Source organism: Equus quagga, chromosome 3 (assembly GCF_021613505.1).
Source record: "Equus quagga isolate Etosha38 chromosome 3, UCLA_HA_Equagga_1.0, whole genome shotgun sequence".
In the NCBI taxonomy this organism is placed as follows: domain Eukaryota; kingdom Metazoa; phylum Chordata; class Mammalia; order Perissodactyla; family Equidae; genus Equus; species Equus quagga.
In genome coordinates this window covers 121,838,120-121,865,962 of record NC_060269.1, presented here as the reverse complement: position 1 = coordinate 121,865,962, position 27,843 = coordinate 121,838,120, and the positions used below count along the sequence as shown (strand labels likewise).

The 27,843-nt window shown below is 35.4% G+C and overlaps 1 protein-coding gene across 2 annotated transcripts; it reads left to right on the top strand.

The window, feature by feature from the left end:
• The first annotated feature begins 662 nt into the window (after positions 1-662).
• On the top strand, positions 663-20,135 carry LOC124237180 (transmembrane protein 33). Of its 2 annotated transcripts, none has more exons than XM_046656580.1 (8): positions 663-782; positions 974-1,045; positions 3,912-4,006; positions 4,496-4,683; positions 8,596-8,663; positions 9,552-9,685; positions 13,896-13,979; positions 18,396-20,135. In XM_046656580.1, the coding sequence occupies exons 2-8, from the start codon at positions 1,001-1,003 to the stop codon at positions 18,523-18,525; spliced, it is 744 nt and encodes a 247-aa protein (XP_046512536.1). In that variant the 5' UTR covers positions 663-782; positions 974-1,000; the 3' UTR covers positions 18,526-20,135. The 2 variants fall into 2 exon arrangements, with proteins under 2 accessions (XP_046512536.1, XP_046512537.1); XM_046656581.1 differs by lacking the exon at positions 663-782 and adding an exon at positions 803-882.
• Positions 20,136-27,843: the final 7,708 nt, after the last annotated feature.

Below are 27,843 nucleotides of genomic sequence, written 5' to 3'. Positions count from 1 at the left end.
TTCTAGTCATACTGAACCAATCCCCTGACTGTGTTCTGTTGATTCATCCATTTTCTGTTATCTAGAATCCCCTTCCCCATTTAGCCAAGTTCTCCTTGTCCTTGAAAACTGAGGGCCAGCATTACCTTTTCCAGAAAACCTTCCCAGACCCGTTCTGATTCAGGTCCCCTCCTATGAGCTCCCTGTGATTAACACGGCCTCTGTCCATATTACACAAGCACTGTGCTGTGATTTCTGTTTGCTTGTGTCTCTCTCCTGCAATCTGTGTCATAGTCATCTTTTTATCCTCTCTGCCAAGCAGGGGACCTATTACATAACAGGCCTCATTACGTGCTTGTTGAAATAATTAATTTTAGGCGTAGAAACACAGGGCTTCCTCAGCCCCTAGAAGAAAACAGAAAAGAAGACATTTCTGACGCTTCTATACTAGGTAGTAGAGAGATTTCGCGGTTTGGACACGGACTGGGAAGACCACCTGTGCGCCAGAGATCAGAAAAATTGCTTCGCCAGCCTCGCCTCTTAGCTTACAGAGCCGATTGGCGTATAATACAGGTGAAGCCAAACAAGACAAACTACACTTCCCGTCATGCCTCAGGGAAGAGCGTCCGGTTTCTGCTCTTTGTCACCGCCTCTTCCCCACGGAAGTGAAAGGAGCACTTCCAGGTTCGGCAATAACCGGGGGCCGGCGGCTTTTGATCGGCACTGTTGGGCCTTGTCCCGAAGCTCCGCCTACGCTCCGCTTTTTCTAGAAACCCAGCTTTGCTATTGACCGTGCTGGACAGGTATTTCTTGGTCACAGCAGGTGTCCTCGGGGCAGTCCGCTGCACTGAAGCGGGCGAGACCTTTGCCCCCTGTGGAGGCTCGGAGTTGCCGCAGGGCGCGGTGGGCTTGTGGCACGGGGCAGGGAGGCCGGTTACTGGAGTCGTGGCCCCGGTGCTGACATCCCTTCTTTCTTTCTCTTTCCCAATTGCAGCGTCCCAGACGCGTGTGTGAGTCCCCTATGGCGGATACGGCCCCTAACGGCCCCCAAGGGGCGGGCGCGGTGGTAAGTGAGCAGTCAGGGTCGTCTCTGGCTTGCTTTGCTAGAGTTAGAAAGGAGGAGGAAGTGTTGGGAGCCGGGTCCGAGGCGTTCCAGAAGAGGCTTTCGGGACTGGGATTAGTGATTCGGGTCGGGGTTGGGAGTGGGTTGGAGAGGGGAGATTGTGAGCGAAGATCTAGAGGGAACTACAAGTTTCTGTTTCGGAACCGACAACAGGCAGGTCTGGAGCAGGTGGCCCTAACCTGTATACTATGGAAATTGGGCCGCCTTGCCTTTTTCCACGCCTCGGTCTCTGATTGTCGTAGGTTTCAAGATTGAAGATGCCACCTGAGGTTGTGCTGTGACACACGCCTCATTCCGCTCACGCGTGCTGGTAGAAGACGTTTCTGCCCATTTTATGCTATTATGTAGGAATTACGCAGAACGAGGAGAGCGATCTTCTTTTTTCCTTTATTCATTTTTGTCCCTCTTTACAAAGAGAAATATTGTTACGGTTTTGTAAATTTTTTGTTCTTGAGATGCGGATCTTCTGCTTACTGGTTATTTGTGCCTGAAGCGTTATTGCCTTTAATTTTAAACACTATGAGTATGTGAATTGAGTAAGTCACTTTTTTCTTTTTAAACATTTTACAACATCTGTATTTATATACACATTTTTTCTTTTTTCTTTATTTTGTTGGAGCATTCGAGAGGTAGTTGCATACATCGTGATCTTTAACCCATAAATACTTCATTCATTATTCTTCTACATGATCACGGTGCGGTCATCGCAGGAATTTTTGCAGTTAAATTTGGGAAATTTAACATTGATATGCGTTATTACCTAATAGACAATCCATATTCAGATTTCTCCAGTTGCCCTTAAAAGCTGCTTCCTCCTTATCCAGAATTAATTGAAAAGCATGCACTACATTTTCTGGCCTTTAGTCTCTTAGTCTAGAAGTTTTCTTGCCCTCCTCCTCCCATTTTTGTCTTTCCAGAGTCCAGACCTGTTGTTTTGCAGAATGCTCCTCAAATTGGAGTTGTCTGATTTGTTTCTTTTCCCCGTTAACCACATTCAGGCTAAACATTTTGGCAGGAATATTACATAAGTGATATTCTGTCCTTCTCAGTGCATTGTATAATATCAGGAACATTTTATGTTGATTTATACCATCATTGGAGATAGTAAGTTTGATTATTTGGTTAAGGTGATGTCCACCAGATTCTCCATTGTAAAGATACCTTTTTTCCTTTGTAATTAAAAAGTGTTCTATAGTAAGATACTTGGAGACTGTGAATAGTTTTTCACTTCCGTAGTTTTTCACCGAAAGATTCATTGGTATTTTTTGCCTGAACTATTTATAACACAGTTTATAGTCACTCTTAAAATATAAACCAATACACTTTTTAAGACTTTTTTATTGTATAATAAAATACACATCTGCAAAAGTATACAAAATGAAATGCATAGCTCAATGATGTATCACAAAATGAACACCCTAAACGAATAGGTTTTAAAGAAAATGTTCTAAAGTTGAATTTCAGACTATGGTTTAGAGACTGAATATTTGTAGAGAAACTGAGCACAGTAAGCTAGATTCACCCTTCCACTTTCCTGGTGATCATTGAAATGTAGAGGAGTTACAGTATAGTAGGTTTGGATAGAGTAAACCAGAGACATATTTCTAAAATCACCTGCATATTCTTAAAAACACATGCAATAAAACATCCTTGAATTTTAAAATATACTTGCATTTTTTTCCCAAAAGTTTTTTCTGCCTTTCAAAAGATAATTATTAGATTGCTTAGAGTAGTGTTTTAGACTCTAGGTTAAAAGACCTGTTAATGAATTTTGAAATTAATTTAGTGGAAATGTTAAGTATTTCTAAAACATTAGAGTACGAAATACCAAAATCCATCACGCATATTGAAGATAAGTATTGTTTTGTGAAACTTTCGTTTGCTTTATGTACCCACTTATGTTTGTATTGGGTTTTGATGTAAAAATTATTCATATAGATTCTATCAAAAATGTAAAAGCCACTTAGAATTTTAATACAAGATACATTTTGAATGAGAAAACAGATTTTAAGTTATTGTGTTAGTGGTAATGGACACATCTATTGGTAAAATGCAGGAAAGGAAAACACAGAATGAAAAAAAATGGAGAAGAAAGTGGTATATGGAAGTTTAGTCTAGAGCCACTGAAACCAGGGTAAGATGTCTGGGAGAGCTTCGAGGAGGTGAAGAAAGTCATAAAATCAGAGAGGCAGGTGCCATTTAACACATGATAGCCATATTTTGAGCATCTACAGTATACCAGGCCCTTGTGTGTGCATAAGCAAGTCTTCCATAGACTGATGAGTTCAATAATGAGTGCCTATTATTACCATGATTTTACATTTTTCCTTTGTAAGGTTTATTTAATCCAAATTGGCTTTTTGTGATGCCTTTTTACTCAGATCTGAGATCTACCTCTTTGAATATGAGATTTTTCTAAGAATAGGCTTTATGGTTCTCTTGAGAGCAATTAGTTCTTATTTAATGTTCTTTTAAAATAGATGAAGCTAGTATTACAGGTGTTGAAGGAATATAGACAATTGTAGTTAAATTTCTATCCAAATTTTTCTTTCTTAATTAGTCTTTTTACTTTTTAAAGTGTCAACTACTATCCTATTTAAGTACTTTCTGTTTTGGTCTTGTTACTGAGCATATACATGAAACAATCGCCTTGAGAGTTTTCACTTAATGATTTTAAAAAAAAAGTTGCTACAGAGTTGTTAAAACATTTTGAATAGGACTAAAACTACATAATCCTTAAAACTACATCATCCTTAAAAACATAATTTGCAGGTTTGGTTTACTACAATATTTTTCTTTTTAAATTCAGCAATTCATGATGACCAATAAACTGGACACAGCAATGTGGTTTTCTCGCTTGTTCACAGTTTACTGCTCTGCTTTGTTTGTTCTGCCTCTTCTTGGGTATGTATTATACGTATTTCTGCCTTTGATATTCACTTGTTCAGTCAGTTTTTATGGAATACCTTCTGGGTGCAAGACTTGTTAAACTGTAAAGGATTCAGGGACAATAAAACACGAGTCTCGTCCTTATGGCACCAGTAACCTAGTAATATTACCAACTGGAGGAATATTTTATATCTTATGCTTTGTGAAAACTGGTATCACATTGAAAATCTGAGAGAAAATGGGTATGTGGGGATGAGATGAGTTCATGTAAAACTTTTGCATTTATGACTTTTTAACCTAACAGGAAGAATGACTGCTTTATAAAATTCAGTTGGGAATATATATGAAGTGAGGCTTCTAAGAAGTTACCTAGATTCAAGTAATTTTTTTCTATTGACGAGTAATAGATTTAGGTGTTGTGCAATTATGATGCAATTCACAAAGGAGGAAGAGACATGGTAGTTGTTTATGTCTCATGATAACCTCTCCTCTGGTAATTTGCAGGTTGCATGAAGCAGCAAGCTTTTACCAACGTGCTTTGCTGGCAAATGCTCTTACCAGTGCTCTGAGGCTGCACCAAAGATTACCGCACTTCCAGTTGAGCAGAGCATTCCTGGCCCAGGCTTTGTTGGAGGACAGCTGCCACTACCTGTTGTATTCACTCATCTTTGTCAATTCCTACCCTGTTACAAGTATCCTTTTATACCGTGAAATTATCTACTGAGAGTGTAGGAGAGTTCTTCTGATTTTTTTTTTCGCTATAGGAAGGACTCAGCAATGAGGGTATTCCATGAAGCCTGGGTTGGTTCATTTGTTTGCACTTCATTTAAATGAAGATAGATTTATTGTAAGAATTTCTGACTGTAAAATGTGAAATCTAAATTTTGAAGAGCTGGTGTGTGAATTTTAAACTTTGGATCTTTGTTCTCGTCTCTTGTAAGCTTCTCTATTAGCAATGGATATTTTAAAATTGAGATTCATAGCACAAGCCTATGGAGGACTTATTTTAACATTTAAATTTTTCTTTCGTTTAATTCACATCATCTTTGGGAAAATGTCCAGATGTCTTGCTTTATCAAAAGAGTAATGCTTAGCTTTTACTTTTAACTCCTAGGGAGCTAGGAACAAATGGAAATTCATCAAGAAATAACTTATTTAAGCAGACAATGAGATAATTAATAAAAGAAAAAGAAATTAGTATTTGCTGTGGTTAGAGTAGAAAATGAGGACACATGGATAATCTCTGGAGCTAATAAGAATTAAATAACCCATTTGGAATTTGTATGTTTACCAATTTCAAGTGTGTGTCGTGGGATGATAATAGGTATTCTAAAAAGGAAGGGGAGGGATGAGGGAAGAGAACTCAAGAACTCTTAAGAGTTCTTGAATATTTATGATACAACTATACATAATGGAAAGCACAATAAAATAGGTCTCCAAGACTATTACATATTTAGATAATATTTTGTATGTTTGTGGAGTATCAAATTTTAAATAGTTTTTTGTAAGTTTTAAGGAAAAGGGAAGAGGAGGAAACTGAAATTTTTTGAGTATTCATTTTGCCAGTATATACAAACTTGATGTTTAATCCTTGCAACAATCTGAAAAAAATCATGAGCATCATTATTGATAAGGATACTAACGCTCAAAGAATTTAAAATAACTTGCCTGACATCACATTGGCAAGTTAGTTAAGCTGACAAGGTCTGTCTGATTTCAGTGCATGCTTGGGTCTGTAATGTCCCACCATAATTTGTATTTGTATTCATTTCTTTTTTTTCTAGCTTTTTTTTTTTTTGAGGAAGATTAGCCCTGAGCTAACATCCGTGCCCATCTTCCTCTACTTTATATGTGGGACGCCTACCACAGCATGGCTTGCCAAGAGGTGCCATGTCTGCAGCCAGGATCTGAACCGGTGAACCCTGGGCCACTGAAGCAGAACATGCGAATTTAACTGCTGTGCCACCGGGCTGGCCCCTGTATTTGTTCATTTTTAGGTAAAACTCACAAATGATTGTTGTACTACAACTAAATGACAGTCACATTTGTTTGGCACATCATTGGATTGATCTGCTTTTTTTTTAAAAGATTTTATTTTTCCTTTTTCTCCCCAGAGCCCCCCAGTACATAGTTGTGTATTTTTAGTTGTAGGTCCTTCTAGCTGTGGCATGTAGGACACCGCCTCAGTATGGCCTGATGAGCGGTACCATGTCTGAGCCTAGGATTCGAACCAGCGAAACCCTGGGCTGCCGAACCAGAGCATGCGAACTTAACCACTCGGCATAGGGCCAACCCTTGGATTGATCTGCTTTTGTCTATCACATTTATTGAGGTCCTTTACAATCACTAATAATTAAAATTCTTGCCTTTCTAAGATATAATGAGAAGTTATTTAAAGGTTCTTTGTTCTGCCCTTTAGTAGCTTAAAATTTCTTTGGAGAGAGAAGTAGAAACTGTTTTCCAGATAATTAATATGGAGCAAATTGAATGCACCAATACTGACCTCTGGGACATTGTGTGTCACAGAGCAGGTGGTCAGTAAGTTTTGTTGAGTGAATCCTGAGATAGTGCCAAATGAGACTCATGACCAGTGAAGACAACCTCTCTGCCTTTTCTATGCAATTGGTTATTTCATAGCCCCTCTCTGGGGAGTCAAAGATTAAGATTTCATGTTCCTTAAATTCTTAGAGTGGTGGGGAGGAGTAGTGAACAGTGGGAGTAACAGAAACTGATAATAGGTAAGAAACAGTAATCTAAAGTAGTTGAGTATTATGTTAATAAATAAAGGTGAGCCCAAAGTCGTATTACAAAGTTAGATTCTGATCTTTGTTCTTACAAAGGTGATATATTGTCCTTGCTCTAACAATGACAGGGTTTAAATTGTAGACTTTTCACCCCTTATATTTTCTAAGTGGTCTAAAAATGACATTGAAAGCTAAGACTATGAATCTCTTATCAAGGATTTGGGAGTTATAGAATGTTAGAGGTAAAAGATACGTTAGAAATCTCTCGCTTTGATTGCTACATATTCATTTGACAGAATATGAAACTTGGCCTATGGAAATGAAGTTAGTGTCAGAGCCGTGACTGGAACCCATGTATCTTGACTCTCAATTCGAGGTTCTGTTTTCACTACCTGACGTTGCCTCTTTATTGAATTAGGCTTCAAGTTAGGATGTATGTCACAGTTTAGATTGAATTATTTAAGAAGCAACAGAGTTTACAGTGGCCTTAGGAGAGGGTTGTAGCTTTCATCAGTTTCAAAGGGATCTATGATTCATTAAAAAATGTAAAAGAGACGGGGCTGGCCCTGTGGCCGAGTGGTTAAGTTCGCGCGCTCCGCTGCAGGCGTCCCAGTGTTTCGTTGGTTCGAATCCTGGGCGCGGACATGGCACTGCTCGTCAGACCACGCTGAGGCGGCATCCCACATACCACAACTAGAAGAACCCACAACGAGAAATATACAACTATGTACTGGGGGGCTTTGGGGAGAAAAAGGAAAAAATAAAATCTTTAAAAAAAAAAAAAAATGTAAAAGAGGAGTCTTCTAACACTTAGGTATAAGGTCAGTGTCTTGCTTGCCAGGTGGAAATTCGGAACTTTTGGGTCCTAATTGAGTTATGGTTATAATGAATGTGATACTCGTATTGTGTCACAGCAGTCATCATTTCCTGTCACACCAGGCTTTCAGTTAGTGTAGAAAAATATAAAATATAAAAATTTGCTTATTAGAACCTCTTAATATTTTTAGGACAACTATTTTTGCCATTTGTGATTGACTGACGGTTCATATCATTTTATGGAAATACTTGACAAATTTTTTGTTACTGTTCTTATCAACCTGGCAGAAATTGGAGTGAATAGGATCTTTTGAACAATTTCTGTTTTTCAAAAAGCTGAATGAAAATTGTATATTTATTCATGACGTAGAGCCAGACAGTTGCACTCTAATATAAGGATTCTTTGCTTATGTCTGTAATTAGTCTGATGAGACTCTCAGTTGAGTAGACACAAACCCAAATATACACTCTCTTTTTTTATTTGTACAAGTTGAGAACACATTAACTGTAAAAGCTTAATAGGTGCAGTACCTCAAAATAATGCGGTCCTTGTAGGAAAGAAATAATAAGATCTTTAGTTGAGTAGAATTTGGGAACTGCTCTTTAAACCATTACCCCAGACTCTTTCCTAAGGAGTTGAGATAGTGAAAGCAGTGCACAAAAGACTATCCTTGTATTTGAAGGCTAAGTTATTCTGGCCAGAGTGACTGTTGTGGGGTTAAAAGCTGTATTGAACACTTTGAGGTGGCCTAGATTTCAATTTAATTTAGCAAACGTTTACAATATTTTATCCAATAGAAATAAACTTTTTTCACTATTTTCTTCATCTCAGAACTGTGAGCTTTAGAAAATGAAGTAATGTTCTTCCTTACAGATTTTTTTAAAAACTTCATTTGGTTATCAAGAATGTCAGTAAAACAAAAGCCATTGCTGAACTCATTTTAGCAGATGCCATTTCAGATTTATGTAGTTGGACGTAATACATAGCCTGTTTTGCAAAGTGTTTGATGAATTTTAAATGTTTTCCTTAATTGTTTCCTTCAGTGAGCATTTTCCCAGTCTTGTTGTTCTCTTTGCTTCATGCTGCCACGTATACAAAAAAGGTCCTTGATGTAAGTAAAACTATGCTTTTTTTTAACTCCTGGATTACAGATAGTTGACATGAATTTGAGTTCTAAGACATTGGGCATTTGTCACAAAAAGTTCCTCTATTCCTTCCAAACTTGTTCTAAATTATTTAGTGATTTGCAAGGTTTAAGTTTGGAATTTTTTATTGTTTAAGTTTCACAAAATAGTACATTTTATAGATAAAGGATTGTGTTTCAGATTACTCCTCAGTTGCCAGAGGAATTTCTGAAGTTTGAAATAGATCTCTTTATTTTTTTAAAAAGTCCTATCTTTTAGATTTGATAGGTTGTCAGAGATGTCTTATTCTGTCAATGTTTACTTCTAACATAACAAGTAAGTAGAGTGTACTGAGTTTGTTTTACACTGATGTTCAATCTGCTAAATTCCTAAAATTTTTTCGTATTCCCAGGTTGAAACATTAAGCCTGGCTTCAGTGTGCCGGGCAGATTGGCTCCACATGCACTGAAATTTGAATTAAAATATCCATTATTTTTGCCTTGTGTTGCCCTTTTTTTCACAGTAGTAATTGGATTCCATAATTTCTACCTTTCGTTAGCTAAGGAGTCACAGATACTTTAGCTGTATTACTGGGTAGTCAGATTTTATCGTGGTTGGAGAGAAATGACGATTTTTTGTGAAATGATCTAATCTTTCTTAAGAAAAAGCATGAAAATGACTTTTAACTCTTCAACTAACAAAATACAATAAAGCAGGAAAATACACTGACTTTTGTAAACTTTTATGTCACCATTTCCAAATAATTGTCTTTTGGTTGTATTGCCTGTTGGATATGCTGTTTATCTAAAGAAAGAAAATAACTGAGTGATCAAAAATGCTTTGTTATTTCTAATGTTTGTTCTCTTATGTTTTAGGCAAAGGGTTCAAATAGTTTACCTCTGCTGAGATCTGTCTTGGATAAATTAAGTGCTAATCAACAGAATATTTTGAAATTCATTGCTTGTAACGAAATATTCTTGATGCCTGCTACAGTTTTTATGCTTTTTAGGTAAGAACGAAAATATATTTGTTTTGGGAGGCAGATGACTTTCGTGAACATAGTAAACATATTAGCTCAAATTTTATCCTCCTTAAATCTGTTGAAGTAGATACTGATACACTTAGCTAGATGGATCTTAGCAATCATCTTTTCACTTTATAGTAGAAAATCTGAGATTATAGTAAACCTAGGAACTTGTCTTACTTATTGTTCCTTGTGAATTATCACTTAACATTCTGAAAATTAATTTCAGAATTACTACCTTTGAAAGAATCTTAGGAGGTCTATTTTAGACCATTCTGCCATTATTGAGATGATTTTTCTTACACTAGAGAAAAATTAGGTCTGGTATTTATAGCTGCCTACTATCACCTCTGTATTTGTTTGCATCGGAGTAATGTATGAATAAAGAAAGCCTTCCTTTTAAAAATTAGAACATTAGAATAGCAAAGTATTGACCTCTCCATCAATAGTCTGCATTTAGGTTTTAAAACTACATTTCAATCCCGATTATTGCTTTTTTAATTTTTAGTTTTACAAGTAATAGGACATTAGAGATAAAAGTTAAAATATCAGGGCCGACCCGGAGGTGCAGCAGTTAAGTGCACACGTTCCGCTTCGGCGGCCCTGGATTCGCTGGTTCGGATCCCAGGTGTGGACATGGCACCGCTTGGCAAGCCATGCTGTGGTAGGCATCCCACATATAAAGTAGAGGAAGATGGGTCTGGATGTTACTGCAGGGCCAGTCCTCCTCAGCAAAAAGAGGGAGATTGGCAGCAGTTAGCTCAGGGCTAATCTTCCTCAAGAAAAAAAAAAGAAACAAGAAAAAAGCTAAAGTATCATTTGGCTATGAACCTTTTTTTTTAATGTATATACCTAACAGTTACTCCTTTCCTTCCGTCTCTCTTCAAGCTAGTAACAGAGTTTTATAGATTTCCTCATAAATACATCTGTTCCATTCTTTTAAGTAATGTTTTCCTCTGAAAACTCCAGGATCACCAGATGTCGCTTAAGTTGTGGGGTTGCAAACTAGGTAATATAAAAGTTCTGGAATGATACAATGGGAAGACTTACTGGGTGTTAGCAGACCTGGATTCTAGTTGATTTGACCATTAACTTAGCCTTCTGAGCCTTGATTTTCCACATTTAAAAAACTAGTGGTAGTTGAAATAAGTAATTCCCTGAAATCCTTCCAACGTTCCATGAACATTGAACATAGGATTTGATACTGCCTTATTTGTCCGTTATTCACTCTAAAACTTTCACCCTAAAAGTTAATGTCCCTCTTTTGTGATAGTGATCAGACACTTAAACATTTAATTAGTAAAGGCAACTTTTTGCCCTCTTATTCACTTTTCTGTTTTCTTGGGTCGTGCCAGGTTCTGTGATTTGTTTCATGTAACTGGGTGAAAATTAAAATGTAGATAGCAGGGGTCAGCCCGGTGGTGCAGAGGTTAAGTTTGCAGGTTCTGCTTCAGCGGCCCGGGGTTTGCCGGTTCAGTTCCTGGGTGTGGGCCTACGCTCCACTTGTCAAGCCATGCTATGGTAGGCGTCCCACATATAAAGTAGAGGAAGACGGGCACAGATGTTAACTCAGGGCCGGTCTTCCCCAGCAAAGAGGAGGATTGGCAGCAGATGTTAGCTCAGGGCTAATCTTCATCAAAAAAAAAAAAATTAAAAAAAAAAATGAAGATACCAAAACTAGTTCTTTGTGTAGAGATCATTGATGTCTGCATTTGAAACCTCCAGATTCTGTTTAATAAGCAAAATAATTAATTTTCCTCTTAAATCAACCTAAGATTTATAATGGAATGCTGAGATGCCATGCACACTTAAAACAAAAGCCTCATTTTTGGAACTGGAGTGAATTTTTGGTTGGAGCACCAAGTTTTGACTACATTAACTCAGTTGTGCTACTTAATCTTTTATTTAAACACTGACTGTGCAAACTGATTTTAATTTTTTAATTTTTTTTTTTTTCGTTTTTCCTTCTCCCCAAAGTTCCCCAGTACATAGTTGTATATTCTAGTTGTAGGTCCTTCTAGTGGCATGTGGGACGCCGCCTCAGCGTGGCCTGATGAGTGGTGCCATGTCCATGCCCAGGATCTGAACCAGCGAAACCCTGGGCCACCGAAGCGAAGCACGTGAACTTAACCACTCAGCCATGAGGCCAGCCCCTAATTTTTAAGATTATTGTAAAGGAAAGGAGAATTTACCAGAAATATTTAAATAGAGAAATCACTTTGTTATTCTAAAAAATTAAAATAAAGTTAGGAAGTTTTGTTCGATCCCTAATAGGAAAAGCTATTAATGCTTTAAGTATGTCTCTTGAATATAACACAAACTATAAAATTAAAAATAATTTTAGTTCATTATTCCTTAAATGCTACCCTTCATGGTAGAAGCACAGTCTAATGTTAGAAGTCTTTATTAAGTTATATTTTTAGCAATAATGCTTAAAGCTCTGTATTTAAAAATGAACATGAAGTCTGAGTTTATGTTACATATGCATGCACACACACGTGTGCAAAGACAGATTAAAGGATGATCCTTGTAGCTTTATTCATTAGTAGAGAACTTGTTACGTAATAGTACATGTATAAGGTGGAATACTTGAAATTGTAAAAAGAATGAGCTAAATTTATGTGTTGTGATAGAGGATGATCTCCAAGATATAGTAAGTTTAAAAGTTTGTAAAAAAAAAAAAAAGGGACCATGTAAGGGACCATGTAGGGTATTCCCCATTTATATGTTGAGGTATGTATGTATAAGTTTAAGGGCATGTACGTATTCCTTTCTGCCTCAGTTCCTTCATCCTTAAAATGGGAATGATGAGACCACTTCCCTCCTACAGTTGTTCAACAGATTCAGTAATTATAAAGTGAGCACTGTATTAGTGTTAGTCATTTATACACTGTGTGTATAAATTTCTGGAAGGATATATTAGAGACTGTGCTATAACTTTGAGGAAGGAGCTAGCTTGGTGGAAGATTTGTTTCTCATTGAATATTCTTTTCTTTCTATATTTTCTGTAGTATGTGTATTTTTCAATTTAAAGATTTAAAGATTTGTCATGTGATTTATTGGGAAAAATGGATGTAACATTTATTTTAGTGATAAGTTTGTAATCATGTAAATTATTTTTATGATGAAAGTAGTATCACACAATTTAGAAGAAAAGGCTAAAAAATTAACCCAAAAAACAAACCACATTTAGCATCTTAATGTATTTCCTTTAAAAAAGTTTTAAAATATAGTTGTAATACTATATGTAGTTTTTATCCTACTTTCTTCAAAGTTGCTTTATAGTTTTCATAATCAAGATTTTAAGTAGTTGCATACTAAGTCCATCAGATAAGCATAATATAATTTACTTAGTTCTGCTACTTAACTATCCATGTTAGATTGTTGTCACATTTCATTTGTAGTTATTTCAGTAAATATATTAATCCACATAGTTCTTCCTAGCAAAGAATTCCAGACTTAGGATTTCATAGATATATATATGACTCTTGGGGTATTGTAATGGTGTTTTTTTTGTTTTGTTTTTTTTAGATTTTTTTTTTTCCTTTTTCTCCCCAAAGACCCCAGGTACATAGTTGTATATTCTTAGTTGTGGGTCCTTCTAGTTGTGGCATGTGGGCCACCACCTCAGCATGGCCTGATGAGCGGTGCCATGTTTGCGCCCAGGATCCAAACCAGCGAAACTCTGGGCTGCCGCAGTGGAGTGTGCAAATTTAACCACTCAGCCACGGGGCCGGCCCCTGTAATGGTGTTTTTTTAACCAAGAGAAATAATTAGAATAGGCTGTGTAAATTTACTTGTTAGCCTGTGTGATTTTATTAGTTTGTATAAAATGAACCACTTTTCATTTTAATATGTTATAAAGTTTTAAAACTTGATTATCAATTATTAGTGGTAATTATGGAAGCATTTATATAACATTTCCTGACTCATTTAGTAGCTTTTAAAAATTTAAAAAGTAATACATACATGAATACATGTTTGTAAAAATTTAACCAATACATTTTATTCTTTACCAATCATATACATTCTTTTATTTCCTTTTTAAGAATAAATTTGATTTAGATGTCATAGATATTACTATGACTCTTTGGTGAATGAGGACACATTCTCCAATAAACTTGCCTTTAAGTTTTGTGAGTACACATGTGAATTGATAATGTATATTTACTCTCCTTTTATTTGTTTATTTCAGTGGTCAAGGAAGTTTGCTCCAGCCTTTTATATACTATAGATTTCTAACTCTTCGATATTCCTCTCGAAGAAATCCATATTGTCGGTAAGCTGGTGATTAATTTAAATCTGTTTTATTTGTTAAAGGTATTGTGAAATATAGTGTTTGTAACTTTTAAGAGTTACTTAGCTTTTGTATTAGAAGTTAGAAGCAAGCAATGTTTTCATAAATTTAAGTTCCAGGGCTTCTAGGATTGATGAGGAGGTGATTGTATGTCTTTTCAGAAACTGAGACTGGAGTTATCTCGACTACCTCTCTGATAGTACTAAAGCTTAAGGAATTTAAAGATGTGTAAGACATAAGTCCCACTCTCAAGGAGCTTTCCTAGTTGAAGAAACAAAAACATATTTCAGATGATAAAATAAGGAAACAGTAGTTCAGGATACAGTATTAACAAGTCAGTATATGAGAACTGTCATATGTTTGCTTTATCATATGAGTACTGTAGTCCACAGGAGGGAGAGAGCATCTGTCATCTTCTGTCTTCTGAGCCAGAAGATAGAAGAGCCCAGGAAAGTTTCCCAAAATAGAGATTTTAATTTGTTCTGGAAGAATTAAAGCCTTTGAATAGATAAAATAGGTAAAAGCATTTTAGATATGAAGACAGTAGGAGCACGAGTTCAGAGGCTAGAAGGTATAAGCCATGTTTAAGGAGCATTGAGTAGACCTGTTTGACTATAATGGAGATTCTGAATGGTGAGTGATTGGAGCTAAGATTAAAAAGGTATATTCGTGGGGCTGGCCCCGTGGCTGAGTGGTTAAGTTCGCGCGCTCCGCTGCAGGCGGCCCAGTGTTTCGTTGGTTCGAATCCTGGGCGCGGACATGGCACTGCTCATCAAACCACGCTGAGGCGGCATCCCACATGCCACAACTAGAAGGACCCACAACGAAGAATATACAACTATGTACTGGGGGGCTTTGGGGAGAAAAAAGGAAAAAATAAAATCTTTAAAAAAAAAGAAAAAAAAAGGTATATTCGAGCCATATCATAAAACCTCTTGAGTTTCAGAGTAAGAAGTTTAGAATTTATCTTTTAGATGTATGAGAATAATGGTTTTGACGTGATCATAATATTCTTCTGATAGCCTGGACAGAACAGTTAGGAATGGAAAAATGAGGAAGCAGAGAAATATTTTAGTGAATTACTTTAATGTTCATGAATGGAGGCTTAAATTAAACTGTAAATTATGCATGCTGATCTCAAAAGTTAGAGTAAAACCAAATCGAATAGCTGTTTTTGATAGCTTCTTAAATATGTTACTCAGATACTAATGTTAACATAGTTTTTGTTTTCAAGTTGAAAATAAATTTATTATGTAGTGAAATTCACCCATAAAGCCAGTGAGTGTATTAGCATGATCTCTGTCTTATCTTCACAAGCAAAGTAAAAAGAAGTGAATTTGAATGCCGACCCATCATTTGCCAGGTGTGTGACTTTAGGCAAGTTATTTAAATTTTAATTTCTTCATTGGTAGGGAGAAAACCTCCTTATGTGGGTCGAATGAAGTAATGTTTTAAAAGTGCTTAGATTTAATAAGGTCTTAATAAATAGTTTATTTTCTTTTTTCTATGATTCTGATTCTTCTCCTTTGAGGGGTTTTTATGCTCTCTAGGAAATGTCTTTTGAATCTCTGGTTGCAAGTAGACCTTGAGTTTTACTCGATTCTGTCAGTTTTTGCCCTTTTTCTTTCTTGTCCTTGTATTCATTTCAGACATTATCTTCTGGTCCCCTGCCCTGACATCCATTTTCATCAGCAGATTTGTTTTTCTTTGTTTTTTTAATATGCTTTTTCTTCTCCACTCCCATTTTCCCATATACCCTTAAATCAGATCAACACATACAGAAATTTAGACGTGTTCACTGGAATAAAAAAGAGGATAGCAGTGGATCAAGATAACACAAATATGTGTCATTGAGCATCTTCAGAGTTTCCCCATAAGCACACATTTTAATCAGAACAGTGGAAAAAGGGCTGGCCCTGTGGCCGAGTGGTTGAGTGTTCGTGCTCCACTTTGGTGGCCCAGGGTTTTCCCAGTTCAGATCCTGGGCATGGACCCAGCACCACTCATCAGGCCATGGTGTGGTGGCGTCCCACATAGCAGAACTAGAAGGACTTACAACTAGAATATACAACTATGTACTGGGGGGCTTTGGGGAGAAGAAAGAAACAAACAAAAAAGATTGGCAACAGATGTTAGCTCAGGTGCCAATCTTTAAATTAAAAAAAAGTGTAAAGGTAATGGAAAATATTTGCACTTATAAATACCAACAGTTTATAAAACTACACTTTCTACACTAGACTTTTTTTGTTAAGGGTTTTGAGACACTCTGTATCAACACTTTGTACCATTTTTGCCTATCATGATATTTATTCTCAAGTTAGTGGTATCAGTCTTTTGTAGATGTCTAGTGTAGATTGTCCAGAGCTGTGCTGTCCAATATGGCAGCCACTAGCCACATTTGACCATTTAAATTTCAATTAATTAAAATTCATAAAATGTAATACTAAATTCTTGAGTCACGCTAACCACATTTCAGGTGCTCAAAAGCTTTGTGTGGCTGATGGCCACTGTAGTGGACAGCACTGATAGACATTTTCATCATCAGTGAAAGTTCAAATGTCAGCGTTGCTCCAAAGGAGCTCTGTGACTTGGTCTGGATTATGCCAGTGATAGAGTTAGGAATAAGAGAAATAGCCATGTGGCGTTAGGTCTCATCTGTAACCTACAGATGTTTGAATAGAGTATTTTCAAGATGCCTTCTAGCTTTATTCATTAGACTCATTTATTTAGAGGACAGTGATTGTTTGTTGGTGCTAACAAGTTATATAGGATTGAAATACCTGTTTTCTAGGGACTTAGAGCTGAGTGAATTAGACAGCCGTGTAAGTCAATATGGTGATGAAGGTGCTGTGGAGGCCCAGGGAACAGAGGGAGACAGATGAGACTGAGGAGGTGGTAATAAAAGCCAGATCTCTTGAAGTTTGAGTTCTGGCACATGGGTGCCTGAAAGTGCCTGACATACCAACAGTTAGATGTTGCTTGAGCTGAAAAAGTCTATAGGGAAGTAATAAAGATCTGTGCCCAGAAAGGTAGACAGGGACCAGATTATGATAGGGTCTGGAACTTAATTGAAGTTCAGTGTGGAGGGGTTGAGAATGTGATGAGATGTGATTTAGAAATATCATTCCAGAAGATGGACTGCAAGCTCACCTAGAGAACGCAAAGGTAGACGGTGTGGAGACTATTAGAGTAGTCCAGAGCTTGAACTAATTCAGTGTTTTAGGAAAAAGGGGATAAATCTGAAAACTATTCAGGAGGGTAGGAACTTAGGGCTTGGGGAAGAAGAGTGAGATAAAGAAGACCTCCAGGTTTCTGGCCTGGAGAATTGTGAGCAACGGGGCTGTCAGAAAGATAGGAGTTACAAGAAGAAGGTCAGGTTTTTTGATAAATGTGCATCTTTCTAAATTTCCTTCCTATCTTTGTGTGAGAGTTTATTACATTCTTTTTTAAAACGGTAGCTTATTACTTTTCCTAACCATAAAAATAATACAGAGGATACGGAAACGTAGAACAGGAGTTTTGTCTTTATGCAGGATGACTCAGCATATAAGGTGAAAATTGTGAATAAAATTACCCTTGATGTTCCTTCAAATCATTTATAAATTACAGTACAGTGTACATGATTTTGTGTCTGCTAGCCTGTGCAATATATGTGTGATGTGTATAGTATGTAATATAGAGTACTTTGTAGGAAATGAGCACAGTTAAGGCAAAGTCAGTCTACAACCTGTTTTAGGCACAAACATGCAACATAACTGGAACATAGCAGTCATGGCAGAGAGTGGCAAGAAATGAAGCAGAAAATTCAACAGAGACCAGATTCTGGAGAGCATTGGATGTTAAGGAGTTGGGCTTTAGTCTGAAGGCAAACAAGAGCCAGTTAAATCATGGAGTGATCCAACTGGGAAGTAAATTTATTGAGTATATTTTATGTTGTCTTGTTTAAACTTCACTACAACTCCTTAAAGTACATAGTTCTATTTTACAGATGAGGAAAGCCCTAAGAGGAAATATGTTCATTTAAGGAAATAGTAGGTGGGATTGCCCATATTATATAATTTTCACTTTATTGCTCTTTTTTAGAACTAGTTGAATTTGCCTAAATTAAATGTGAAAATGATGTAACTCTACAATAAAGAACATAGAAATCATCCCTAATCTAGCCCTCAGAGAAAGCCATTTATTAAATGCTTTTGTTAAATGGACCCCTCCCCTGCCAGCCCCCTCAAAGACACAGGTGTTGATTTTGAGAATTTTGTATATTCCTGTGCATTCTGGTTATTTCTTTTTACTACTTCAAATTCTTTAATGGCTGTAGAACATTCCATCATCACCATTTGTTTTGCATTATGTTGCTTTTGCCTTGTGTTTCTGAAAGAAAACTGTTTTATCTTACAGGACCTTGTTTAATGAACTGAGGATTATTGTTGAACATATAATAATGAAACCTGCTTGCCCACTGTTTGTGAGAAGACTTTGTCTCCAGAGCATTGCCTTTATAAGCAGACTGGCACCAACAGTTGCGTAGTTTAACATCCAGCTAAGTTATGTATAATATAAATAAGCATTATTAGCAGCTGGTACTTCCGCTAGGGTTTGTTAATTCCAGATGTAAAACTGACCTCAATCCAATTTACATAATCTACATAAATGCATCTCAGTGGAAAAATAATCATCTTCCTGGCATGTTAAATCAAGCCTTTTAAAAAGTTTCCAAGAAAATTTTACTGTGCTGTGTTGTTAAGGATTAAGGAAGTTTGTGTCTGGTGATAAATCTATCAGATTTTTTTTTTTTAGATGATACTGTGCCTTTATCATGAAGTACATTTATTTCTCTTGTAAAAATAGCTCTAAAATTTGTTTCAACCTAATTGGTAACCTGAATTTATATCTGGCATGAGCTCATTATGGTGATATTAACATATGTGAATTCAGTATGTTTTGAGGCAGTATTCTTTTGCCATTCAGTAATTTTGGTTGATGATTTTAACAGAGGCATTTTCCACTGTATTTTATTGTTATTTGATCTTTTGTTGCTTTGTTAGGACAGATTTATTTTGGATGTACGATTATAAGAGGAATTCTGCATGTATCTTACGCTATTACCTTCCAAAATTTTATTTCCCTAATTACTTCTGTGGCTTTGAATATTTTTTTAAAAGCCTCAGCTTTAAGTTAGCCAGTTGAGTAAGTGTTTGGGGTCACCTAACTGTTTTATGTCAGAAAGCGGTAGTCATACAGCTTTCCTTTCAGAGACCCAGTGGGTAACATTTCTCAAATAGGAAATCCTTCTTTTATAAATGTGGACACATGGGTTTTATTAGTATTATTACAGTTTATAGAACTACCTAGACCAGATTCTTGACTGCCAGTTTTCTCGGTTTCTTAGGCTTCACTTTTTCTAGACAATTGCAGCAGTTCAGATGCCTTTTGAAAGGAATGTAACTGCAGATTGAGCATACTTGGTGTCTATTCTGAAATAATAATGAAGATTATCCTGTAGATTACATACTTACCCATTAAATCTGCTTTAAAATGTTAAATTAAAACGTTTATAGGTAAGGTAATTGATTGGGAATAGGGCCAGAGGTGGAGTTATGGGGGAATAAGTGTACATTTCAATTTCATAGATAAATTTAGGGGAATTGGATATATTATGCAACTGATTTGAGTTGTATAATATGTTAAATCTTGTTCATTGAGCTTCCGTTAACTCCTTTATAAAATTCAGTCTGATATTTATTACTGTTGCATGATTGGAAATGTTTAAAACATTGCAAAAATTTTAGTCCAAAATAATGTAATAATGCTTTTTGTAACCAATATTCTTGTGTCTGCATGTAATTTGGAGTTTCTCTAATACATTTATTAGTAACTTTTCAGTAACGTCAGTTTTCTTTTTGTTCAATTTAGCAATCTCTAGAAATGTGATATCTACTTGATAGCTCAACTGTAATCAGCTACTTTTGTATTTTTGTAATATTTATCTACTAAGTTAGAGAAGCAGCCTCATGATATTCAGTTGATTTTGTGTGTGTGTCTGTGTATGTGTGGGGCTAGCCTCATTATCTCTATATATGTAATCTGATGGTTTTAAGAACTAAATTTTCTAGAGCAATAAAGTGACTATAATGTTAAGTAACAGTGTATTATTGATTTCTAATGTTTTAAAAAATTAAGTCTTGAATTATGTCACATTTTGGCAGCTGAAGGCATTTATTTTTAAGTTACTAGTTTCTTTTGTTTTCTACAATTGTTTTTAATCTTGAGATAATTTTAGATTTATAGAAAAATTGCAAGAATAGTACAGAGAGGTCCTGTATACCTTTTACTAAACTTCCCCTTATGTTAACATCCTACATAAATACACAACATTCATGAAAATTGAGAAATTAACCCTGAAACAATCCTGTCAACTAAAGTACAGAACTTATTCAGATTTCACCAGTTTTTCCATTTATTAATTTTTTGGGGTGTTCTGTTTTTACCATGATTGTCTTTTACTGACTTACAAGTGTGCTTTTGTTTTAAGTTTTTCCTCTTTATTTTGAAAATTTCTGTTGGTCAGAAAGATTTTCCTAAAGGAAATAATTCATATTGGTTTTAACAAAGAAGAATTTTAATTTAATTATTATAATTTAGAACACCCTGTGCTTTAAAAGTCAAGGCTTTTTATCACATAGCAGGGTTATGTTTCTGATATGCTCATGTCTGACTGTTCTTTAAAGGAAGGCTTGATTTATAAAGAAAATACTTCTAAGCTCATGAAAAAGTAAATTTTAAAATTTGAGCATTACTAGATGTTTTGTTTGCATGAACTTGTAGTGAGAAATTCTGCGATATGAATTTGTATAACCAGCTGATTTGGCATCTGAAATTATAGTGTAACATGTACACGTATCAAATTGCAATTAAGGAAATACAACAGCAGTATATAGAATGAATGCAGCAGGAGAAATTATAGTTGCAGAGCGGAACTAATTTTTACTTACTGGTTTAAAAAAAGTTCATTTAACAACCAGAACGTATAATTCTTTAGGAAGTGGTATAGTGCTGCCGTTCTTCTCACTCCAGCACTTTTAGATATTAAACCCTCTTTGACAGGTGGAAACCTCATACAAAACCTACTTAATTCTAACAAGGATTCTATATTCCTTTTTTTATATACCTTTTATATATCATGAATATATCATGAATTTGAACTCCATTAACATCAGTTCAAAGAGAAATTTCTTAAATAGCAATTCGTATTTAAATTTTCTTGGAATAAAACTCATCAAGGTAGATGTTCCTAGAAGTAAGCAAGAAAGAAAGCTAACTTTTTTAAAATTTAAATTTAGATATTTAGGAACCTCCCTTACAGGGAAAATCAAAGCAAGCTAATATTAAAACTAGAAGTTAGGAAAGATTTATGAGGTCTGTTGTATAACTAAGAATTGTAAAGGTATTGGAAAACTTCCTTTCTTCCTAAAAATCAAATTAGGTTTTTAAGTTTAGGGCATGAATATTATTCATCCTGGAAAGGAAAATGAATGTATATGTAATAAGACAAAAGGAACTGAGACTTAGGTTTTTGGAAAGTTTGATATCAGAGGGAATGAAATTAATATTGAGGAATTCCTTATCTAATGCTAAGGAATTTATGTGATTAATATAGTTACTCTGAAGCCTCTCCCCCTCCACTCCTGCTCAGATCCCCTTAGGATCTGCTAGCCTCAAAGCTATCACCACATTTAGACTACTTTGATACTTATTCTGTGAAATGAAAACCTCAAGGGGGAGAGTAACCATAGACAGTTATGTTTAAGAGCAGTAGGTGGCACTCTTTCCTCAAGTAGCCCCCCACTTGTTTCACATACCATGTTGGAAGGTTAAATGCCACTAAAAGTACTGAGTCAGCCATAAAACTAAGGATCTGAATTCCATGACCCTTTTTAATATGTAATTATTCAATATTCAACAGATATTTAGTAAGCATTTACTATGAGTAGATTTTTTAAATACTGAAATGTTCAAAAGCTGGAAGAAGTACCCTGTTAATATCTGCTTTCTACGCAAACAGTTTTGGCCACAGTTGAGAGTGGCATTATTCAGATCGTAATCTGGTTTTTTTTCATTTCATTTAAGTTCCTAAATCACCTAAATACATCAATTATAAAATTATTCTTTCTTTTTCATGTTCAACTGTGTAGAAAAATGGTACTTAAAGTTTTTTCATGGTCATTTTGTAGGTACACAAGGTATAGAGCCAGTTCAGCCTCTTAAAATTTAGGCTTTTCACAGTAGAATAAAAGCAGATTGAAATCTTTGGGTATCATATCAGGAATGGTACCTAGATTTGTAAATCCAATTCAAGTTGTAAATCCAATTCAATGCAAAGACAACTAGTTTCTCATAACACCTCATTGGACTTTGTCTAGGATTAGGAGAATTTTAGAGAGCTGTATGATGGTATAGCTCAACAGATGGTATACCAAAGGTATCCGTTTATAAATCCAGGAGTTATTTCCACAGTTTGTTTTAATGAGCAGTCCTCTTAAAATGTTCTAGGTGGAAAGTTCTTACTGGATCTGGCATTAAGGATAAGAAAGAAGCTGCTAAAAGTTTGGTAATCATTGTTCTAGGACATGTTTATTTTCTAAGGTGGTATTCAGGTGGCTCTTAGAGGGAACACATTGTTCCTGTGTGAGGGATTAACCCTAGAGTAGTCTTTTTTGCAGTGCAAATAGGAAAACTGACCTGCATTGAATTTGAGTTGACTTGATAAGAGAGAAAGTACGGTATTTTTAAAATCTAAAACAGATTCTTTTTCTTAGAAAATGATAGGAAGAAAGTATTGATGGATGTCTTCGCTAGAATCTAAAAATTAGCTCATGTTCCCGGAGAAAGGCAGGCTCAAGAATCATTTCACTTTTTCCATCATAGCCCTCTGAAGCTACTTTTTTGATAAGCTCAGTACTTTTAAACTTACCTTTTTTTCTTGGTTCATCACTGATTAATTCCAAACTTTGACCATTTTCTTTTGTAACTTTAAAATAGAACAAGTGCTTTTGACATGAATTTTTGCTTAGATATATATTTGTATAAGTTAAGACCAAATGGGCAAAATCTTGAGCAGGTAACATCTGTGAAGTATATATGTTGGAACAAATGTAAAAGGGTCGCAAAGATTAGAAAGAGTCAACACTGCTTGATTTATAAATGCATTACTTCTGGTGCTGTATACAGTGGGTAATATTGAACTAAAAAATTTGTGTATACAGTAGGTCAGCATTTCTTAGTAATTTCTCTTGAATCCATTTTTAATATTCAATATTGTACAAGTTGGGGTTACCAGCCAATACTATCCAGACTGTATAAATTTATAAAATAAGTTGAAAAATTTATCATTCCCCTGTATTCAAGACCAAAGTACATAAATGCTAATGTAGGGCTCAGAGGGGAAATATATTTCTCCTGAATATTTGACAAAATACTCAGTCCTTTCAAGAAAATCTAATAAACATAATAATCATAGCCTGCTGACACTAAGGAAAAAGGACCTCATTCACTCTTTCTTTTATGCAGCGATTTACTGCTCCCTACTGATTTCCAAATTGGATCACTATAGTAAATTATCTATGCTGGTACCTGTGAAAGTAAGCCCTGGGATCCATATTTGTTTTGTGTTCTGCTTAAATCAGCAAGAATGATAAATTTGATGGTGTGAAATTGGAAGTGTCAAGGGCTTTCTTTGGTGATTGAGCAAAATAATGTCTCCACTTGTAATTTATTGTGACCCCTTTTCACTGTATGTGCTTTGTATATCTAATTATTTATTTCAATACAAATTAAATTGTTGTTTTTTCATCTGTATTGTTATATCTAAGATTTTATTGATGTAAAAATCAAATTGTGTAATAAAAATCTCTCTGGCTTAAGCAGATTTGAAAATATTATGTTGCAAAAAAGCATTTACAGTTAGAATTTAGCTTTCCATTGTGCTTCATTGCCTTACTGTTAGAATCAGATGAATTTGAACACTTCTTTTGATCTAAGCTCTTTACAAATAATAGGAATGGTGTAATTTTGTGGTCTAATATGAAATTGGGGGGAAAAATGTGCCCTAAGGTGAAATGGGAAGAAAAAAGAAAAATTATAGTGGGTCTTTCAGCTGTTTGCTTGTTTCTGTACTTTTTTGTTTAGTGAAATTTACAGCCTAGTGGATAAGTTATTTATAACCCTAAAATGACTCACAATATACAACATATCTGAAGTCATAAATCAACACAGGATGACATAGAGGAATGTATTCCCTTCTAGGTTTTTAGAGTTAACTGGCAGATATTTTCTGTGGCAATTGTAACAACTTGTACAAAGCAAAACACTGTACAAGCAAGTTAAAGAAATACTTGTCCACTTAGAGATTATGATAAAAGGGGCATAATGGAAATCAGTTGTATAAAAGATAGTTGAATAAATATTGAATTAGTAAATGAGTTTCCCCACCAGGGGAAAAGTGTATGGTAGCCCCATAAATAAAAAGAGTATTAGGAATATTGATTTCCTAAATATTTAATGGTGTCGGGTTATAGGGACATACACATTGTTGATTCCTAATGCTCTTTGCTTTAGCACATGGGGATATATGGTGCTGTTTGTAAAATAATTCTGTGCTTTAGGAAGGGAAAGGTCATCTCATTCCTCAAGGCTGATTGAATGGAGAGACTCCTCAAAGAAGTGGCCAACTGAGATCCTTGAGAATTATCAGTCTGAACCAGGTGATTTGTCAACAAAATTATTTTTTAAATGTATTTTATTATGGTGAGTTTTGAACATACATTAAAATAGGATGGTATAATGAACCTCTGTGTTATCACCACCCAGGCCTCACAATCCTCCACTATGACCAACCCTGCATCTTCTATTATTTTATATCACTTAGTAAAGTTTTCATTATATATCTCGAAAAGGTAAAGATTCTTTTTAATATCAAAATTTAAAAATTAATAAATAACATAGGTCTTTTAGACTGGATAAGTAGAAGTGATTGACTAAGAAGAATGACTTGATACGAAAAAGGCTTACATGATTTTATAACAATAAGCATAATATGAAGGGAGGGAAAAATCCTAGTATTTTTCAGTAAAAGGACGACTTCTCTGCCTATATTGCCCACAAAGAAAGACACAGAGACTACCACGCTCTTGGCAAAGTGATAGGAATGGAGATACTGCCTTCCCACTCTGCTCTCTTCCTCCTAAAGGAGATAGTGTATCCAGTGGTTTTTCCTTGAAAACATAGGAGCATGGGACTTTTGCAGTCTTACCAGAAACAGTGGAGGCAAATCAGTTCTTCAAAGGAAGGGAATGCTGTTAACCAAAAAGGAGGTAAGCAATTTGGGGCTATGCCGTTAAATTAAGAGGGATTTAGTATTAGAATCATTGTTCTCATTAAATTGCCTTTAAAAGTGTAAATATTTCCGGGGCCAGCCCGGTGGCGCAGCGGTTAAGTTCATACGTTCCGTTTAGGCTGCCTGGGGTTCGCTAGTTCAGGTACCAGGTGCGGACATGGCACCGCTTGGCAAGCCATGCTGTGGCAGGTGTCTCACATATAAAGTAGAGGAAGATGGGCACGGATGTTAGCTCAGGGCCAGCCTTCCTCAACAAAAAGAGGAGGATTGGTGGCAGATGTTAGCTCAGGGCTAATCTTCCTCCAAAAAAAGAAAAGTGTAAATATTTCCAAATAAATTGCGATTTAGGGCACTTTATTCTCAATTTTATTTTTAAATTTATATCCTTTAAAAAAAAACACCTGGTAATTTGTAGTATTTTTTCATTAAATTATTTAAATTTGGAGCTCTACAAACATTACCTAGAGTTCAAGAGTAATAGGCCATTTCGTTGATGTAACAAACCAAAAACCCTCAAGACAGAAATGAAACCTGCAGTGATCTAGAATGAAATGGATATCTTTTTTTCGCCATTAACTCACAAAAATACAGTTGTATACACAGGTTTCTCTGATCTGAAATCATGGTCCAAAGCATATAGTTCATCTTTTGAAGTGTTTAGAAATTACCCTTTTACCCCTTTATCTAAAAGGCTAAACTTCCTTTTCAGGCTTATTGTACTATTGGGCTTATTTTGAATTTTTTTTATACGAACTTTATATTTCTCTTTCCTGAGGACAATCCTCAATTTCAAAGTAAAAGTAGAAGAACATTTACTACAAAAATATCGGAACAGTTTTTAGAAAAATATTTTAATTTGAGCTCTTTTATAGTTTTAGTTACATGGATATATTGCTGGGAATACAGTATTTTTTCAAAGTGAGTAATTAAACATTTACCTGAATAATTAGAACCTACCAGAGGATTATTTTTCTTTGACTTTTAATATTGTGGTAAAGTCAAAGGACCTATAGGGCTTATTACAACTCTCTTTGGGTTTTTATGTTCATTATACTTGCTATAAAATGGTTTTGTGGCAGCTATAATTAACTATACATAATTATATAGTACTAATATGCTCAATAACAATATCTTTTAATGCTTTGACATTAAAATACAAATAACCTTGAAGTAGGTTTATAAACTCATTCTAAGTTTATTTTCTATATACTGGTAGTTATCAGATTCTCAAATTTTAAAACATTAGAATCTTATTTTAATACAAGCAAACTGCCCCCTGGTGGCAAGTTTTCTGAAAAATAATTCTATTGGCTCTCATTTTGCATGTAGTGAAAAACCATGGTGGGGAGAAACATAACTTGACTCTTGATTTTATTTCCAGTTGGTTTTTACATTAAACTCCTAATCAAGGTTGTAAAGGGCTTCTTACTTTTTCAACCTTTTAATGTTATAAGGTGTTTTTAGACCATTATCATTGGTTAATAATTACTTTTAGCTTTCAAGATGCCTAAATGAGCTGATGAATTTTTTCATTATATTCACGAGACAAGTAGATTCTTTTGTCTCTGTTTTAAGACTGAGAAACCAAAATTCCACAGACAAGTCAGCAGAGAATTCCTGACTGATCATTTGTGAAGGAAATCATTAGAGTACAACCCTCATTCAGACCATGTTCTCTCAATGTACATTTTTATAGTCTAAGTGACAGTCAGAGGAAATAGCAACCCATGGATGTTCTTTGAGATGCCATCATAATTTGGGTACTCATATGATTAGTTCTTTTTTAAAGCAATCCTGAGAAAAAAGAACAAAGCTGGAGGCATCACAATCCCTGACTTCAAAATGTGCTAAAAAAGCCATAGTGATCAAAACAGCATGGTACTGGTACAAAAATAGACACCAGATCAGTGGAACAGAATTGAAAGCCCAGAAATAAAACCACACGTATACAGACAGCTAATCTTTGACAAAGGTACCAAGAACATACAATGGAGAAAAGATAGCTTCTTCAATAAATGGTGTTGGGAAAAGTGGACAGCCACATGCAAAAGAATGAAAATAAACCATTATCGCATGCCATACACAAAAATAAACTCAAAATGGATCAAAGACTTGAAGATAAGTCCTGAAACCGTAAAACTCCTGGAAGATAATATAGGTAGTACACTCTTTGACATCGAACTTAAAAGGATATTTTTGAATACCATGTCTTCTCAGACAAGGGAAACAAAAGAAAAAATAAACAAGTGGGAGTTCATCAGACTAAAGAGCTTCTGCAAAGCAAAAGAAACTAGGACCAAAACAATAAGACAACCTACCAATTGGGAGAAAATATTTGTAAATCATATATCCAACAAGGGGTTAATCTCCATAATATATAAGGAACTCACACAACTGAACAACAAAAAAACAAACAGCCTGATCAAAAAATGGGCAGAGGATATGAACAGACAT